General features: G+C 35.3%; 1 protein-coding gene across 2 annotated transcripts in view; it reads right to left on the bottom strand.

The window, feature by feature from the left end:
- Positions 1–20,476, bottom strand: part of LOC111044753 (queuine tRNA-ribosyltransferase catalytic subunit) — a 53,789-nt gene that overhangs the window by 29,905 nt on the left and 3,408 nt on the right. Inside the window, exons 2-5 of one of the 2 annotated variants that reach the window (XM_022329973.2) lie at positions 17,190–17,279; positions 16,842–16,995; positions 10,667–10,799; positions 5,589–5,750 (exon numbers count right to left, since the gene is read on the bottom strand). In XM_022329973.2, the coding sequence (XP_022185665.2) occupies positions 5,589–5,750; positions 10,667–10,799; positions 16,842–16,995; positions 17,190–17,279 (539 nt within the window). The remainder of the gene's footprint in view (positions 1–5,588; positions 5,751–10,666; positions 10,800–16,841; positions 16,996–17,189; positions 17,280–20,476) is intronic. The other variant, XM_039423818.1, reaches the window with a different exon arrangement.

Below are 20,476 nucleotides of genomic sequence, written 5' to 3'. Positions count from 1 at the left end.
GCAAAAGCGTTATAGATTATGCTTGGATTGATTTGGCACACCTTTATACTGTCCGTGTGTTTACAGTTTCAGATATTTCTTTATCGTCTGATCATCTGCCGATTGAGATAGATATTGACTTGGTTGATGATTAAGAAACTTCAATTCTTGAACCTGAGAGCGATAAAACTATTTCTTACAGGCTGGTTTGGGCGGACTGCTGCGCCGAATCATTTAGAGAGGCGTTGTTGCTATCTCCTAGATTGAATTTTCAACTCAATGATACAGATAATCCAATTGATTTAATTTTTGATAATTTTACGAAAGCTATCAGGGAGGCAGCTGAATTATCTAGCATGTATAGAAAACAATTCACTGGTGGCTTTAAAAACAAACCTTGGTACGACCTTGAGTGCAATGCTTTAAAAAGAGGTGTACGCAGGGCATTCAGGTTTGCTAGGTCCAGGTTATATGAGGATACAGCTATAAAAGCTTTTATTGATTTGAAGAAGTATTACAGGGATACAATTAAAATTAAAAAAGATACATAAGAAACGTTAAAAATCCCTATGAGTTTTGGACAGCAGTTAAATATTTCAAGGGTGTTAACGGTGTTTCTTTGGAATCTTGGTCACACTTTCTTGGCAGTAAATATGCAGGTGAAAGGGAACAATTGTTTGTGTTGAGTGATGACACCCCTTTCTGGATAGAGAATTCACTTTGTGGGAGTTAGATCAGGTAATATCTAAATCAAATAACAAAAAATAGATCAGGTAATATCTAAATCAAATAACAAAAAATACACCCGGTGTCAATGGAATACATTATGAATTTTTCAAGGCTCTACCAATGCAATGGAGAGATTATTTGCTAAATTTATTCAATAAAATAGTACATATGGAGGAGGTACCCCGTGAATGGTCTGAAATTGTCATGTTTTTTTCTGTATAAGAAGGGAGATAAGGATAACCCCAATAACTATAGAGGATTGGCATTGCTCAATAATATCACAAAACTTTTCACACACGCATTAGAGATAAGGCAGTCAGAGTGGGCTGACCATTGTCATATACTGCCTGAGTGTCAAAGTGGATTTAGGAGAGGGCGTGGATGTCTGGACGATATATTTGTCAATTTCCAATCTGCATTCGACTCTGTTCCTCATGGGCTTCTATGGGACGAGCTTAGTATGTGTGGAGTCAGCAGTAAAATGATAAGGCTGTTAAATATACTTTATGGCAGGGCTTCATTGGTTGTGAGAAGCGGAAATAAGATTTCAGACCCCATAGAGGTTACAAAAGGAGCGTTGCGGGGGGATTCACTAAGTCCATTTCTGTTCTGCTATTTGAGAAATATTGAGTCCTGCTTCAGGGGAAGAGGCTTCCATGGCATTCCATTGAAAAATCACACTGACATATTGATGTTACTGTTTGCTGATGATATTGTCATCTTTGCAGATAGTGAGGTGGACCTGCGTAACAAGCTCAATTGTCTTTCCGACTACTGTGAGTCCCTGAAGCTGACTGTCAATATTGTAAAAACAAAAATTGTACCTTTCCATGCCAGGGGCCGCAAAAAGGTTCTATCTTTTCACTATCGAGGTGAGGTAGTAGAGATAGTCAGAAGATATAGGTACCTTGGAGTAGACTTTCATGCGTTGGGTTGCTTCCGGAAATTCTGTGAAGGCTTGATTAGGAAGGCGAGAATTTCTGGGGAGTCAGTCATCCAGGTTCTTCGAAGAGCCAAGTCTGACACATGAGATGCTAAGATGAAGCTCTACGATGCAGTAGTGCTGCTTTCGATTCTGTATGGCTCTGAAGTTTGGGGTCTTGGTTGTGCTGACATTTTGGAAAGGGCACAGTTGTATTTTCTGAAACGCGCTTTACTGTTGAATGTCACATCACCGGGTTGGGCGGTACGTTTGGAATTGGGCAGGTTGAGGCTCAGTCACATTGTATTGAAGATAACTTTTGGTTTTCTTTTAAGGGTCCTACAGATGTCTGGAAGTAGGTACCCTAAACTCTGTTTATCGGTGTTTTTGAACTATGCAATGGAGCAGAACAATATACATGAAGCCTCGGGATGGTTGTCTCTTCTTCTGAAGAAATGCGCTGATCAGGGTATCGTAATTGCATGGGGTGATAGGGCTGACCTCTTTCACAGGTTGAAAGCTATAGAGGGAATCTTGTTTACAGTCCAGTTACTTAAGGGATTTCGTGGGCACTTCGTGAAGATAGAAACAGACCCAAATATTCTGATTCTAGGGTACCTCAGGATATCCGAACCACTTGATGCGCATTTGGGGGTCGCGACTGGGCCGCGTAATGACCGATTCAAAATGTCGGATTAAGCATTAATTAAAACGGTCATAGAATGTTTACCATCCATGATAGAGACCTCTAGTAAACACGAATCGAATTACAATGAACTATTCTACCAAGTTTGTTATTACACATTTCCACCTAAAACATGATTTTACCCTACAAAAATGCACTTTTTCAAAAACATTTAATTTTTCACGAGATTTTTTCTGAATAACTACTTTCAATGACAATTTTTGGATATAAAGCCAAATCATAATATTGATGAGAAAGCAACGAATATATTTTTCATGTTTGATAAATTCAAGATGGCAGTCATAACTGATAAATTCTTTTATATGGATTTCTATTCAGTTATAGTGAGAGATATTGGATCGATTCTACCACGAAAGTGTTCATAACTACCCAACAAATAATGCTCTATATATTAATCTCATTTTAGTTACTCTTTCTATGATTAAATTAGTTTCAAAAACTTGGAATATACAATCTTTGGGGACGAAATTTCACTTTCCACTCTGTAAATGTATTCACAGTGAACATAACCTACTATTACTGAGACTGTGTTGTAGAATATTCCCAAAGCTTTAAAATGACATCTAGTTGAGGGCTGTGAGTCCATTATTCACTTCTGGAGCGTCATTGGAAAAAGAGAGAAAAGTATGGTTTGCAGCCAAAGTTACATTTTTCCCTCCATATTAGGCCTATGCTGAACCTGACAATTAGAAAACCGCGTATCTTAATAATCCTTGAAAGTACAGACTTGGAAATGGTATCAATCTCTTAGTCATCATGTGTAGAAAGAGAATATCCAAATGACTATCTTGGAAATAGTTGTCATCATGAAAAACCAAGATGGCTGCAGAAATTTGTCAATTATCAAGAAATCGCTTGTAATTCTATTGATATTGAGGTATCAGATAAATTCCGCCAACTGGTAGTTTCATATCAATCATACAACAATATTTGAGAGTCTTCTCATTTAAACTACGCATTTCATTTAAGATATAACTAAAATAAAACTTGGAATCTGATGTTTTTGTGGATTTGATTTTATTCGCGTATCCTATACTATTAAACGAGCAATTTATGTTTAGATGTTTGGATGTTTATATTATGTTTGTATTTCACCGGATCTCGAAAACGGCTCTAATTATTCTCACGAAATTCAGAGCATAGTAGGTTTATATTATAAAAATTCGATTGCACTAGGTCTCATCCCTGTGAAAACTCGCTGAAGGGCATTGAAAGGATAATCATTTTTCGCCACACTGCACAGAAAGCAGCTGTTTTCCAGTCCCTACGTAGATCTGAAAGACCTTGTTTGCAGACGACTCTCGTCTGACGTCAGAAAAGGGTTTCTTTCCGGCTTAGACCGGAAAACGTACTCTTTCAAGCCGCTAACATGGAAGTCCGTAGTTAATAAGTCATCCGCTAGATCGGGCGAGTGTCAACATTCTTCATCTGAAGTTGCAATCATCTGAGTTTCGAATCAAACTAATTCAGCATTCGCTTCGCAACCATTTTTATTCAATTATTTATTGTTGATTATGTATAGCACATTACGAATTTTCAAAAATGCTTGAAGATGACGACTCCCGTGATATTCCAAGTGAAATTTTAAAAGAATCTGAAATCCTGACTGCAAATCTTCTACCACTAAAATCAAGAGATAGGTAAGATAACTTAACGAGTATACTTTATTTTGTATTCTTCATTCATTTTGTCAGCAATACCTTTAGTGTGGCGAAAAATATCGTCCGCACCATGGGCAAAAATGTTTTTCCGGCTCTCAATCTTTTCTAGTCCTCAACCTATGGCCTCGGACTTGAAAACCGATTTGATTTCGAGCCGGAAAAATCTCATTTTCTGCTCTAGGTGCGAAATATACTAATTCATCCTTGGAAAAACAGCTGATAATAATTATTTCGTCGTCTGTTGATGATGGAAGTGAGTGAGCGAGTTCATGTTTGTGGGACTGTGTCAAAATTATGACTCAGCTGTTGAACTCTTGTAATCATTCAACCAGGTACTTAGTACCGGTTGCAAAAAAGCCGGATTATTTTCAATCATGATAAATTCCAGTAGATCCATCTTTTTAAAATGGTCTTCTCTGATTTGGTTCACGTGAAATTAATCAGGATTAAAATTCAACCGGCTTTTGTGCAACCGGGCCTTTGTGAGGGAAGTTTTTGCATTCCTCTGGGAATTAATCTCAATTTACTGTGAACATTTCTGTATGAACTATGAATGATATTGTAATGTCTTCTTTCGTAATAAATTTTTTATGCTTTTGTACTCCAGAGCTGAGCTCGGTCCCCGATATTGATGTCATTACATGACACAGGACAAACCTATTGATATGTATATCAATGAATCACAAGTTAATACTAAAGTTCTCAATTTAGATAGAAATTAAATTAAGTTACATGTTAATTTACATTCAAATTTTCATCCCTAAGCTTTTGGTTTCAAGCTAAGAAAGAAAGAAATCATATAATAGTATAGTCAATAATCAAATTGATTGAATAAACTCTATTCAGAATTATTCAAATTAACATTAAAATGTCCACTTAAAAATTCCCACTTTAATATCTTTGGTAGTAAAGTTTAGGACATGAGAAATCAGCCACATTAAATGTTAGACTAATTATTATGAATCGACTCTTATATATAAATGGACTTCCATGGAAGAAAGAATCAGTGGATTGGCTGCTTTTACACTTTTGAATAAGTGAAACGAAGAGTAAAGTTGCGTTTACGCCAAAGTTATTAACAAAATGTAAACATTTGATGAACATATGTGTTAGTCAAGTTCCGTAAAATAGAATCCATAAGGATGAATTTATTCAGTGTTATTGTGTTATTCAGGTATTTTTGTTGAATTTTAATTATTCCATTGATATCTTGATTCAATTTTTCATGTTATAAATTTTTAGTTATGCAGTAGTATTCTATTATTCTTTATTGTTTGATAATCCACATATAGTGGAGATAGTGATAAGAGACATAAAGAGTGAAATCGTGCTCTCTCATGAACTGACACTTTACATTAGAATTTCATTTATATTGCATGTTAATGTTGGAATTATAGAATAATTATATTGTGCATGTATCTCTATTTAACTATATTTCTGTATTTGTATGGCTAGTCCGTGAACAAATAAAATGATTATTTATTCATTTTCTGTATTACAATACAGCAGTTTATTACTTGAAACAACTCATTGGCTGAAATCGACAAGCAAACCACACAGCTTTTTGTTGATTGATGAAATTAATAATTACCTGAGGCCGCCAACTGCATAACCATTAACGTCTCTCTCCATTAAAGCCTTGATACATTTTATTCTCAGTTCATTATCTAATCCACCTTGAACTATTGGGAAAATGTTCTGCGTTTCTGGATTCTGATGGGCTTCTATACACCTGTCCACCCATCGAATAGTCCTAAGCAAGTGAAATATTGTAATACAATACAAATTGATTAATCATTTTTTGACCAAAGAAAAAATATAATCTACAATTATTAGAATATCATGTCAAAATTTCAATTCAAAGTGACCATCATAGGCAGTTTCGAATTATCGATCGTTATATCATATATTGTTGCAGGAAAGAACATTAAACTGAGAACATTAAACTGTATAACAACCAGAATCCCTGTCTTTAATATTGATCCAAACAACCTACAAAACATCTATATATTTACCATACCCTATCACCCAGAAATTTTTACTTTTACAAACTTATAACACTTTTTAAATGTAATTTTCAGTATAGATTTCTTGCTCCTGCCGCACCTTACAACTTGAGATTTCCATTAATATTCCTAGTCCCCAGATTCAATAATGTATACGGCAAAAGATCCCTCCACTATGTTCTTCCCTACTTATTCAATAGACTTCCTCAAAATATTCGAGACTACACTAAAAAGGACATAATGATGTATCTTAATATTAATGCGAACACACTAAACTTATAATTTATTATATACTTAGATTATCTATAATATATATTATTATTATTATTGTTACTATTATTTGGCTACACAATTACGAGCGAGTTTTTATATTATTTCTAAGTTCTGGCTGGCTGAAATTCTATTTTTCTCATTGTTGACACTGCCGCCTGCCTCAGCGATGAAATGTTTTATCAAGATAGTGTGAAACAATCCTTCTTTCTATTTTCTTCTTCTTTTTCATACTTTTCAGTTGATTTTTCTTATTCAACAAACTTTGTAAAGTTATTTTTTAGTTTATACTTTCTTGTTTTTATTACATTACATATTGTCTTTTTCTTTATTTATTTCGAACTTCGAATGTCATAAAAATTCCTAGTAAACTTACCTAATTATGTTCTTAATATTGTTTTTGTGATTGGGCACCCGCCGAAAAACCTACAGGTTTGGCAGGACCCTAAATTGTTTTTTTGAAATTGTGAATAAAATTTGATTTGATTTGATTTGATTTTTGAATAACGGATACTGAACATGTCCGCACCCTTGTCAGTCTTGGAAAAACCAAAAAGTTAGTTTCGGCCTAATGAATAAAAAGTTGATAAAATACTCTCCTTTGCCGGATTCTACTTTTGTATTATTTTTATTTATAAACATTTAATCTTATGCTGCAGGTATATTATATTATATAAGGGCGAAATGGCACTGATTCATTAACTCACTCACACACTCATTCATAATCAACAGAACTAAAAATCTACTGAACCAAATACGTTCAAATTTACCATGTAAGTTGGCATCCTATAGGCACACTAAGAACGGGTTTGAGAAAATTTTCAAAGATACTCTCAAAATATGCGTTATTTCTGCGGTTTTTTTTAGCTTTTTCAAAAACTAATTGGCAAAAAATGTTCAAATTTGGTACAGAAGTTAAGCTAGGGTCTAGAAATTTTGTTTTGAGAAGACTCTAGAATTATGCCAAAGATACGCGATTTCCTGACTTTCCCTACCGTTTTCTCAGATTTTTAAAGAAATTATAGAGAAAATGTTAATTTGTTACGTAGGTTCAGCTAAGGTGTACAATGTTGTTTAAGGTTTTGTTGTTAAAGGACTTGTAAAATATATCAAAGATTCGCCCAAAAATGGCGTTTTCTCAGCTTTATCAAAAGCAAATGACCAGAAAATGTTCAAATTGGTACATGTTCTCAGCTAGGTTCTAGAAATTTTATGTTAGAAGGGCTTCAAAATTTTTGCCGAAGATACGACCAAAATCGACGCTTTCCATTGATATGTCAACTGGTGATTGAAATGATCATAAAAATTGTATTTGTGGGAAGGAAGCAAGCTCAGATAAGCGTGTCTGCTGTTCTCATCTCTGGATGATTCAGCCGGGGGTCCAGTTTAGACGGATAGGAAATGACAAATGAAATTCATTGATACATTTTCACAAAAACATAGCAAATTACAATTTATAAAAATAGGAACTAAGTTGACCACACTAACTTTCACTTTCAGAAAAAATAGAATAATCATCATTACAAAAAAAATACAAAAATGGTTAAAACTTGATTTTAAATTATACAAAATAAAATCCATTGATTTTTTATTGAGTCCAGCATTAATTAAAAATCTCTTGCACTCCGTGACGTCTGCAAACCAATGTGAACAAAAGTGAACAAAAAATACAACCAGAAAGATTAATCTTGAATACTTAAAGAATATAGGCTATCACTATTATTTTATATGAATGTATTAAAAACCATTACTACTCTACGATATAATTTCTCACATGTGTTATTCACGATTCTAATTATCGAAAAAAGAAAAAATATGTATATAATGTTGAATCTGTATATTATTAGTGCCTGCTTCTTTATAAACTTATTCATACTTATGTCAGTGTTGCATCAAGAAAAACTAATTCTTGGAAAGACATTATCTCTTGAAAAGACTCTTGGAAAGACATTAACTCTTAAAAGTTTTAAAAAAGCCTTAATTTTTTCAGATTATTTAATTTCGTATGGTAATTGATTGAAGTATTTTAAGTACATATTGGAACGATTATTTGACTTTTGGTAAACGAAACATTCTTTGAGTGATTCTTCTTGTATTGTAATATAAATTCTCTGTACCAGTATTGCCAGCTCTGACATAGAATAGCTTTAAGACTTATACAAAAATATGTTGTAGAGGAAATGCTCTTATGAAGGAATATAATGGCAAGGAACTTTCTCTTCTAGTACTGTTGCACATTATACGAATTATATTATTCTGAGATACTCTCAGCTTTTCAAGGTAACCAACCCCCCCCCCCAGCTTCCAATACTGCAGTCTGGATTGTACTAGTGCAAAATATAATATTCTTAAGAGATTAAGATCACAAACATTTTTCAAGAGATAAAACGTTCTCACCGATGATTTAATGCTCTTATGCAAGCTTTGAATGTGGAAGTTCCAATTTAAATTTTGATCAAAGATAACACCCAAATATTTAAACGAAGTAGTTCTTTCTATCATTTCTGCAAATCATGAAAAACCAGAGGTGATGGAAAATCAAAACTGTTTGTTACAATAAAATTTACATACTTTGTTTTATTTAAGCTTATCTTCATTTTATTATCATCACAACATTGTCTCGGTCTTGTCAGGTCTTCATTAATGTTTGCCCATATATCTTCTATATTTCTGTGGGAGTAGAAGAGTGCCACATCATCCGCAAAAGCGCTCACATGGCCATGTAAAGGATCTCTAGTAAATCATTGATAAAAATCAGGAACAAAGTGGCTGATAACACTGATCCCTGAGGGAAACTTGTTCTGATAACGAGTGGTGAACTAAACTGATCCTTAACTTCGACTTTTTGTATTCTTTTGCTAAAAAAAAACTATTGAACCACTTGTTTGCCGTTCCTCTTATTCACACTGCATCCAGTTTAGCTAATAATATTTTGTGGTCTACTAAGTTGAACGCGGTTTTGAAGTCGATATAGAGTCCAGTTGATTTATAATTTGCATTGAAACTATCATAGATTTTTTCAGTTACTGAAATAAGGGCGTCCTCCGTTCCAATTCCTTTTCTGAAACCCCAACTGGAAACGAGTAAAGACGCCTATCCTGTCGAGATATAGGATACAACTAATCTGCTCCTCATAAGCTTTTAAAATATTTTTGAAAAAACATATAATAAACTAATTGGTCGGATGTTGTCAAGTTTCAATGAAGAAAGTTTTTATTAAAAAATTGGTATTACTGTGCTTATTTTTAATCTATCTGGGAATATTCCATTTTGGAGACTTAAGTTAATTATATGAAACAATATTGGAGCTATTGATTCAACTATATTTTCAACTCACGGAAATTTTATCGTGTCCTGTTGATTTATTTTTTAAGCCTTTTATTACTGATTAGACCTCATCGACAGAAGTAGGATAAATAGGATACATAGATAACGGCTTTTACATTGCAGGTTTGGAAGAGATAAAGATGGTGTAGGTGTGGGCTGATTTAGGCTACTCTGTACTTGAACTGAGATAAGTTGGCTGTTAATTGCCTCAGCTATCAGTTTCGAATCATCTATAATTTTTCCATCGTTTGATTCAATCCTATCAACTGTTTTCTTACTCGACTTTCCTAATACACTATTAATAACTTTCCAACATTGTGAGGAGTCTCCATTACAACTCTTAATTTGGTTAGCGAAACATTATTTCTTGCTGCATCAATATCATTTTTAAGAGTATCACAAAAGTTAATGAAATATGATTTAAACGACTGATCATAAGGACGCTTCTTCTTAATTTAGTATAGTTTTTTCAGTTTTCTAATTCTAGTCAATACATTTTGGTTCATCCATGGACTGAAAACTTTAGCCCTATTCAGTCTATTCTGTTTACTAACCAATTTGCATTCATGTAAGACTTGTGTTAGTATATCAAAAAAAGTTTCATAGCAAAAATTTGCATCATTGTGAAAGAGAAGAGAGCTCCAGTCTACCCCTATCAGTTTTTCACATGCTAGCTTAAAATCAAAGGAAGAAAGCTCAGAATCTTTATCAGTTATGATCGTAATTTTTTTAACTTGGAACTAGAATTATTTATTTTCAAGCCCAACATGCAATGGTCAGTAATATTAATATCAAAAATTACACTTTTAAATGAATTTATATTTGAATTTTTAATGAACAGGCGAGCGAAATAAACCTGTCGGCTAATATTATATAAAAAAGACTTCTCTCAATCGTCAACTAGCGCACTCGCCAACTTCTAACTAGCCGGCTAATAGCTAGTAAACTCGGCACGTGTAATTTGACCCTTTATAGTCCTACTTCATGGCTATTTTTTTTTTGTCTATGAAGAATTCAAATGAATGTCCCTGATATGATTATGTGTTCAACCCTCAACAATACGCACCGTTCCATAGCTTCCTCAACCCTGGGACCAGTTGTTGTGGTTTTAACGACATCATCAAGCTGCATTATAATGTCGGCGCCAATTGCATTCTGTATGTGAATCGAGTTTTCTGGAGACAACATGCAATGCGAACCTGCAACCAGAAACCACAAAATGAGAAGAGAACTTAACGGGAATTGTGCAACATAGAAACGGTTTGATTGGTTTTGTGTTGCAAATACTTATTCGACGTTTTACATTTTACATATTAATCACAAAACCTATGAGAGCAAAGAAGTTTATTTTATTAAATTTGTAGATAAGATTCGAGATCGGAGGCAGATTGATGGATGCGAATTTGTTTTTATTGTAAGAAATTATTATTTAGACACACAGCTGTAGTTTGTGTAAAATAAGTTGAGACTTTGCCCTCTATCCGAAGAAATTACAGGGTTGCCAAATCGTGTAAAATTTCAACTTTCTCAAATTTTCAATTAAACGTCCGAATTGGATGTAGAATATCATCCCCGATATCCTAGTAGTACTAAAAAAGCTTCAGGGTTGCAGGATTAAAAGGAAATTCAACTTTTATGATAAAATTGGAAAGTTCGCGATTTGTTTTTCTTTTAAATATTACTTCTCTCAGAATCATGGGGCGTCGTAATGCGTAATAATTTCATATCTTATTAACGGGGAGAATGTCTCCTTTCTATTGGTTTCAGGATCATTTTATCCGACCTATAGTTATTTTTTTAATTAATGATTATGTTCGTCAATGTCAAGACATTTCGAGCAGAAAACATGAAATTTTTGGCCTGTTAGAAACTTTCTTGTTTCAAAAGATAAGTAGGTGGTGAAAGCGAGAAAGTTTCTCAGAAATAATTGAAATTATTTTTTCAATTGTCAAACGTACTTGGAAGAGCGTATTTTGGCCTCTCAGGAGTTTCAAAGTCAGGGATAGCGGCTGAATGGTGTGCCACCATATGCTATCAATACCTGGGATCAACAAAAACAGAATACAGAACGATTGAAAAAATCTGGTGTAGCGCACTCACACAACTTTCCTTACCGTTATGAAAATTGAACACCTGACGCTAGTGTTCACGCGCATCTCAAGTCCACTATTCTAAGATCTGAGCCAGCTGTAACAGGACAATAACGCTGGAGACACACGAGGTCTGCTATCTCTTCTTCGTGAATGATTTAATAGAATCAACCGTTTGCAATTGAATAATCACATTTTCTCAAATGTGAGCTTATTTCCAATTTAGGTGAAAATGTTACTAAACATTAATTGTAGAGATTTCCATGATCAAACCTTTCCACTTGAAATTTTTTGTTTGGGAGTGTTATAAAAGTGGGAGTGTTTAAATTCGGAGTTTATTGTGTGTTAATAAAATTAACACACACACAAACACACAAATACTGAAAGAAAATTCAGCAACTGCAAGCCACATGATTATAAATAGTGATAATGACAACCTCGCCACGAATAATCAGCAGTGTTTCATTACAGCCTTTCTAGAAACAATCATCTGCTTGCGATTGAAATAATTCAGTCAAAAAAATATCTTATAAATTGCCAGCCTTCATCATACAATTTGGTAAACAAATTGCTTGTTTGAAATTCCTTGGAGACTAAAATACGGTCTTCCGACTACTTTTGACAATTGGAAACATAATTTCAACTATTTCTGAGAATCTTTCTCGCTTTCACCACCTACTTATCTTTTGAAACAAAAATGTTTCTAGCATGTCAAAAATTTCATGCTTCTGCTCGAAATGTCTCGACATTGACAAACATAATCATTAATTAAAAAATAACTATAGGTCGGATAAAAATGATCCTGACACCAATAGAACGGAGACATTCTCCCCGTTAATAAGATATGAAACTATTACGCATTTCGACGCCGCATGATCTGAGAGAAGTGATATTCAAAGAAAAACAAATCTTCGCGAACTTTCCAATTTTATCATAAAAGTTGAATTCCCTTTTAATCCTTCAACCCTGAAGCTTTTTTAGTACTACTAGGATATCGGGGATGATATTCTTCATCCAATTCTGATGTTTAATAGGAAATTTGAAGAAGTTGCAATTTCTAACGATTTGGCAACCTTGTAATTTCTTCGGATGGAGGGCCAAGTCTCAACTTATTTTACACAAACTATAAGGTGGGGTACAATACTCATATGGGACCATTTTGTAAAAAAAAATATGAATATAAATAAAATAACTTTTTCTGATGCTGTTGTCTACAAATGGCTGCGTTTATTAATAGCGGCTGGGGCTCGCACCGCACAAAACCTGCAGCGCAAAAATTTTCATTTTAGTTTGATTTGCGGCTTGCAAGTTTATTATAGCATTGGGCTGCCATGTTTATTTGCAAATGTAAATTGCCCTGCATTTTGTGTTATTTTCAAGTAATTGGTTAAATAGTCTTCCAATAGAGTAAAGTGAATGAAATTATTAAGTTGTGAGGAACCTGCTGTGTCATTCCAATCCTTAGTGCTACCGGAGGGGACGTTGAGCTCTGAAAGTGACACCTACAATGCTATTGCTGACTTTAGACTCCATTTTTGTGGATGGTTTTCACCTGTATTGTTTTTGTTTGTTGAATATTTTGTGATTGGAGCCTGCTAAAGTAACAGTGCCATTTGAGTGTGATAATGCCAGGTATTCTGGTTATATTCCGGGCGCAAATGTCATGAATAAGGCACTCCGTGGTCATTTTTGAGTAACAGCCGTGGAAGATGTCTCAATTTCTTCGTTAGGTCTAGCATAATAAGGATCGTGATGATGATAAGTCGAAATCAAAATTTTCGACCGCCAAAAGTCGACCGCCATAATTTTCAGGGTTTTGCTATATCGCTTGTATTTCAATAAACTTTCAAGATATTCAACCGTATTTTTAGAAGAAAATATTTTAAAAATCTTTCTCTACAATCTTTGTTTTATAAAATTTTCCTCTAAAACGCATATTTTTTTAGTTACCTTCAAAAGCCCAAAAAAAACTTTTTTCTCATTTTTTTCAAATTTCCTTCCATTATAACTTTTGCACATACAGAGAAATTTTAAATCTATTAAATTTAGTGATTCCTCTCATCAAAAGAAGAAAGTTTTAATTAACATAGGTCCGAAAATGCTTGGTTACAAAGTTATACAGGGTGAAATATTTTGTCTGAATTTCACTTCCCCTGCTGAAACGAAGCCCTAAGGGTATTTGTTTGCTGTTAATTAAGATGTACAATAGAGAGCTCAACAGATTTCGTCTATTTTTCATGCGTTTTGTATGTAATTAAGGATTATATTTTTTAAGGTTGTGTTTGTCTATTATAGACTTATTCTACATCTTTCTCTACGAAATTAAATTTTCTACAAGTTCTGTACAGAGAATTTCTGTGTTTATTGTACATTTAACATGGTAAATCTGCTTCAAACCTTAAAGGAACTTGTTTTTTGGGACCAAGTTTCGCGTATTTCGTCACCATATCTTAAAAATTACTGTAGCTTGTCTGGAAATGGTTTTATTAGATTTTTCAGTTTATTTTACATAAAGTAAGCTAAATTGTACATCTTAATTAACAGCAAACAAATACCCGTAGGGTTTCGTTTCGGCAGGGGAAGTGAAATTCTGACGAAATTTTTCACCCTGTATAACTTGTTAACCAAGCATTTTCGGACCTATGTTAATTAGAACTTTTTTCTTCTTTTGATAAGAGGAATCACGCCCTGACTTATAGGCACCTTTTTTCAGAACATCATGTATAAACAGTTATTCCTCGGAGCTGAGAATTTAAGTTTATGGAGGTCCCCAAGGATCCATTTTGGGTCCTTTATTAGTAAATTCGTATGGCTTTTGTTGGTGGGGAGTCCCTTGCGGGAAGGTACCACCGCCTGAATATATAATTTAAGCCGTCAATGGGCCTTACGACTGTCATACTTCAGCCGGGACCTTTATTATTCCTATGTTACATTGTTACATCAGGGGTCTTCCTGATGTGGTACAATCACATGCCATTTTATGTTTGTATGCGGATGATGCCAAAATAATATTCTCCGGGAAAACTACTGAAGACGTGGAAATATCATCGGCTGTAGGCCTGTCCTCTATTGAACAATATCTAAATAGCCGAAAATCTTTTGTTGAATTCAAGCAAATCGATAGTAGTCCCTTTTTTGACAAGGAGAGTAGAAATTAACAGTGCCCAAGTGTTGCAATAAATAGCGAACTTTTAGAATCAGAAAGTAGAACAAAGTTTCTAGGTTTGATGATAGACAGCAGTCTTTCATGGGATAATCGTGTCTGCCATGTTATAAAAAAATATCGCCAGGTCTATATGCTTTGCGTCAAATTTCAAATTAATGTAGTATTCAAACATTAAAATCAAAATACCATGCAGTAGTACATGCGCATTTGGCATACGGTCTTTGCATTATAAGGTGGTACAAGTAAGAGCAATTTAGATAAAATCCTTAAGCAGCAAGAGCATTATGCTAAACCTTAATAGAATTTACGATGTAATGTAGCCTTCTCCCAACTTGGAATCTTGACTGTATCACAAAGTAGGGGAACATTCTCTGTGACTGTATACAGACAATATATATTTGATGTTATTGTCTTCTTCAAAAAATATGCTTGTACAAATCTAAGAAATAACACTCACAACTACCAAGATTTGGTCATATTACAGACAGAAACAGATTAGTTCTTTTTGAGAAAAAAAAACCATCTACAGAGGAAAGAGATATTTTGTGAAGCTACCAACCAATTAGTATTAGAAGATCCTCAAATATTTGTAAAGAATTTGAAGGAATATCTGGTGAGCCTATGGCTATACTCTTTACAAGAGTTTCATGTAAATTTTTGACTATTTAAGTTGACAATTATTTCTTTTTTAGTCTCTGTTTGTATAGGCTAGCCTAGCTTTAACCTCAACACTATTCAAATGTATTAGTACATGTCCATGGATAATGAATTTTGAATTTGAAAAGAAAAGTAGAGGTGACGTCACTGCTGCCAACACTCTCCATAGTTTTTCATCATTTTTGAGAAAGTGCCGGGCAGCAAGGATCGATGATGGCAGCGTTGACAGCTGGAGCTGCTCGCACCGCAGTTTATAAACATACTCAAAAGAGCCAACGTACCTTCAAACTGCAGTATTTATGCGGCCCGCAGGTCAACCTACCTTATTATGTGGGCCGCGTTATAGCTGTGGCCCGCACCGCAGTTTATAAACGCACTCATTAAGATTCCTTTGACTTGGATAAATTGCTTCCGCATCCCGCAGAGTATTATCGGGACCTAAGCTGTAGGATTGTAAGGCCCATTGACGGCTTAAATTATACATTCAAGCGAGGTGGGACCTTCCAACAATGGAATCCTCACCAACAAAAGCCATACGAGTTTACTTTTTGTATGATTATGCGTTAGTAATAAAGTAATTTGAAGTGGGAAAAGAATATAGGTTTGCTGTGTAGTAGGATATTTAAAGGTATGTTTATTCTTAGCAGATTAAGATATGCAGAATTTGATGTGTTGCATGCTGTTAATTATGCTTAAATTCAGTCTCAAAAAGATCCAGTATGATAGTGACTTTTACCGCCACTATACTAGACAAGCTGCACCACTCAGAGTAATGCAATGTGATTGCCATCTAATTTTTAACAGTTGTGCTCTGGTAAGAAAACTTGAGATTAGGCAATTTAAAATTTGTGTAAAACTATACTGCTGCCCTTACAGTATAAATAATTGAATTTAGTGGAAAGTGATGTTTGAGCTTTGTAATTTTGTATCTGTCAATGACCATTGATGTTATATTTTGTAGCTTGCATTAAAATTTCTTGACGATGTCTTATATTTTTGTAAATGTTTTGACAATAACAGATCTTGAATCTTGAAAAAGTGGTTAATGATGAGTGACGAAAGGACATAAATCTCTAGGGTAGCTCCGAACCACCGAGAAGGAATTCACAAGCCTATGAATATTTAGATTTACAGCGGGTCTAGAGTTCAACTAGAAATCAGACTCAGGTCTCTCATTTAATTTGAGCTATTAGATTAGCTAGAGTGTCCATATAGCTAACCACTTCTCTGAAATAAATATAAAGTAATATAATAGTAGGAAAACTACTACTATAAATAAAAACTCAATAACCTTTTTATGAACAACAATATCATTACCGACAACTTACCTCCATAAGGAGATTCAAATTTTACACCTTCCTCAGTTATTTCTGCTAAACTCAACAACGAAACCATTTGGAAACCTCCCGAATCAGTTAAGAGTGCTCGATTCCAGCCCATAAACTTATGTAAACCACCTGCTTTTCTAATCAATTCCGGCCCCTAGAATCAAAGTTGAGCACTAGAAACAAATTTTACAAAATTGAGAATAAAACTATTGAATTATTCTGTCTGGAAGTCAATGAGTCGAGAATTATTCTATTGAAAAAGTTTTAATCAAAGGCAATATATTGGTATTCAGTTTTTTAGATAAATTAGAGGAGATCCATTTCAAGCACTTTCTTGTATGTACTCACCGGTCTTGTCCCTAAATGATAAGTATTTCCAAGGATTATGTGACAGTCGAGAGCTTCTAGTTGCTCAGGTAATAATCCCTTCAGAGTTCCCTGAAAATTACAATGAGATATTTCAATGGAAAGGAAATGATGGATCATGTTTTGTTACTCTTACCCTAAAGTGAGGTGACGAGAAATGAGAATAAAGATTTTACGGTTAACTAATACTACCAGAACTTTGAACCATGTATTATCAATGTATTTAACCATAGATGATCAATGAGATTTCACTGACTGTAACCATTAATGGATAAAATTGACTACTATAGAAACTAGTTACCAGATCTGTAGAAAAATCCATTATCGACAATCAAATCTATTTTAGTCTAGATAAAAATTCGAAACCACACCAAAGAGGCTCTGACATCTTTTCACCCTGCGGATGTGACGTGCCACAATTCACACCGCGGAACATGTCGGCTAATCCAATCGAAACATCCCTTGACTTTGGCACTAAGTACAAGGAAGAGTGAAAACATAGTGGAGCGACGAAGGTAGCTTTATATTGGAAACAAGTAACGCGTCTCTTTAGAATCAAGTACATCGATAATAGATACTTATCCATATTTCATTAAATGTCAGTCAATCATCACCAACTTAGCCATCGTACAGATCCACAAATAATAATTGTGGCACACATGGTGGAGCGGTATGTTATAACCCATTCAAATGCATGCATTATTTCTACACTCTCAAGCTTGAAGCCACCTTCACCGCTCAACTATATTTCCACTCTCACTAATGCAAACCCACGCTTTGCACGTTAGTCAGCCAATGTCGATTAATTGCCATGGTTGCCATCTGTCCGGGTGGACAGACTTGTATTTAATGGGAGGAAGACACAAAATCTACTCTGCACTTTAAGACAGAATCCACCAATTCTCAGAGAATGCATTGAGGAATCGTGTGAAGCTGCTTCGATTTATTATGGATGCCACATTGACATGGGAACAGCATTTTGGCATGATCTTCAATAGACTGTGAAGAGTTACATAACTGATGCACAAGCTGAGAAGTCATGTTTCTTTGGGGTCATGCAGGCGGCTGCAGAAAGATTCTGCTCCTACAAAAGAAGGTTCTCCGGATCACCTCGTCTCATAGGCTGGAATACTGTGCGCCGATCTTTAGGAGGCAGTAGATTATGACAGTCTATGGTAAGTATCTGTTTAGTTCGCTATTACTGTTGAGAAGAGGCCACCATACCTTTCAGCAAAGAGGACAAGTAGAGCCCGCGAGATAGAACATGAAACTTTGACTCCCACCACATGGGACTCGACTCTGATTTGTTTAGGGTGGGGGTAAGAGTTTAGTCAGTTTGTTCAGTATCCTTACTTCCAAAATTCTCTACACTGGCCGTATGCATGTAGAGTGAGAGGGGAAGATGTGTAAAAGAGACATGTTCTAATATACCATGCCAGTTTCTCTATTACCTTTGTTAGCATCTTTTTGCTGTGAGTTCGTAGAACGTACAGCACTAGATAGAAGGATTGTTAGGGAGTTTCCCTATGTTCACCCTATTGTTCCTTCTGGGTACTATTTGCAGTGGAAGTCCTCAATAAAAAGTCCAAATTCAAAGTCCAAGTGTCAACTCTCAATCTTCATATGTAGATCATTGCCAATCTAATCACCAATACCAACACAATCTCTATTATCACCAGTCCGCCATGGCATGTATTCGATTTTGTTCCCCAAATGTAGGTCTCCGTACTACATTTAGGTATCCATGCGCACCTCGTGTAGGCAGGCCCTTATAGCTTCATGAAAAGATAGTAAAAATGTTATTTGGAGAGGAAAAATTCTGGTCTAGAACGAATACATTGCACCCTTACGAACTCTTTGAGAGGCTTCTGTATAAACGTATTTCACTATTGGTTGAAAGAGTTCTACCAAGGGAGCAAGCTGGTTTCAGACCAAACCGATCATGCTGTGATTAAGTAATGGCACCAACATCTTACATCGAAAGACTAGTTCTTCTTCTCGATTCAATTCTTTACAACAGAAGGTTCAGAGTGCACATGGGAGGGAAACACAGCCGTTGGCAGACTGTAAAAGATGGCCTGCCACAGGGATCAGTATTGGCCCCACTACTCTTCAACCTGTATGTCCATGAAATAACTCCATTAGAAAGCCGTATTTTCCAGTATGCATATGACATTGCCATAGCATGCCAAAGCAAAAATCTAGCATTCTGTGAGGATATTATCAATAGGGGTCTTGCTGCAAATCCCAGTAAGACAGAATGTGCCCTCTTCTATCTCAATACTCACATGGCACAAGAACGAAGAAGTTAGGGTTAACTTCTGTGGGCAAGCGATACCCTTTACTTGCAACCCAAAAGGAATCTTGTCATACAAGACTCATATTCAAAGGGTAAGTTGCAAGTGGCATAGCAGAGTCAACATGATAAGAAAGCTGACTGGCACATATTGAGGAGCTGGAGTTGATTGCCTAAGAATTTCGTCCCTGGCACTTATTTTTTCAACAGCTAAGTATTGCTCACTGGTATGGCTCTACAGCTCCCACGCAAAGAAACTGGATGCCCAACTGAACAGTACACTAAGAACAAGCACAATTAGACCAACTCCTGTTCCATGGCTTCCAGTTTTAGCCAATATAGCTCCAGCACAGCTTCGTAGAGAAGAGCACCTGAGAAGAGAATTGGAGAAGTGGCAACACAATACGAAAACGACATAATCCAAAACACAATCATGTATGATGACTTCCCACTCTTTCCAGAAAATACCCTCAAGTCAAGAACTTCTCCATGGAAGATGTACCCAAAAATTATGGAGGTGTGGTTGCGGTAAAGAGACGTGAAGATCAAAGTACATAAGATGCACCCACAAACAACTTCCTAGTTGAAGATCCAACTGAAAGGGTGCATGGATTTGATCTTCAGAAGAAATAGTGGAGTGCTCACAATAGGATCCGTCTGGGAAAACAGCGATGCGCGCAAGAGCTAGAGATGGGGTCTACAACAGTCAGATTTGTGTGAGTGTAGCCAAACACAAACTATGAGCCACATAACTGCTGAATGCCCAATCCATACTTTTGAGTGAGATCTCAGAGAGCTGCATGAAGCCAAAGAACTGTAAAGTGGTTGGAGCAGCTAAGAATAGAGCTGTGATTGGCTCAAAAAGAACTGAATATTTTTATTTTTAGGCTAGGCCTGAAACTGATATTTTCTGTCTTGAAGACCAGGCCGGGTCTCTAACCTGATTTTATTTTCTAAAAAAAGGCTGATGTTG

Source organism: Nilaparvata lugens, chromosome 3, assembly GCF_014356525.2.
Source record: "Nilaparvata lugens isolate BPH chromosome 3, ASM1435652v1, whole genome shotgun sequence".
Lineage (NCBI taxonomy): Eukaryota > Metazoa > Arthropoda > Insecta > Hemiptera > Delphacidae > Nilaparvata > Nilaparvata lugens.
The sequence above is the reverse complement of the archived record's forward strand: the minus strand, read 5'-3'. Positions and strand labels throughout refer to the sequence as shown.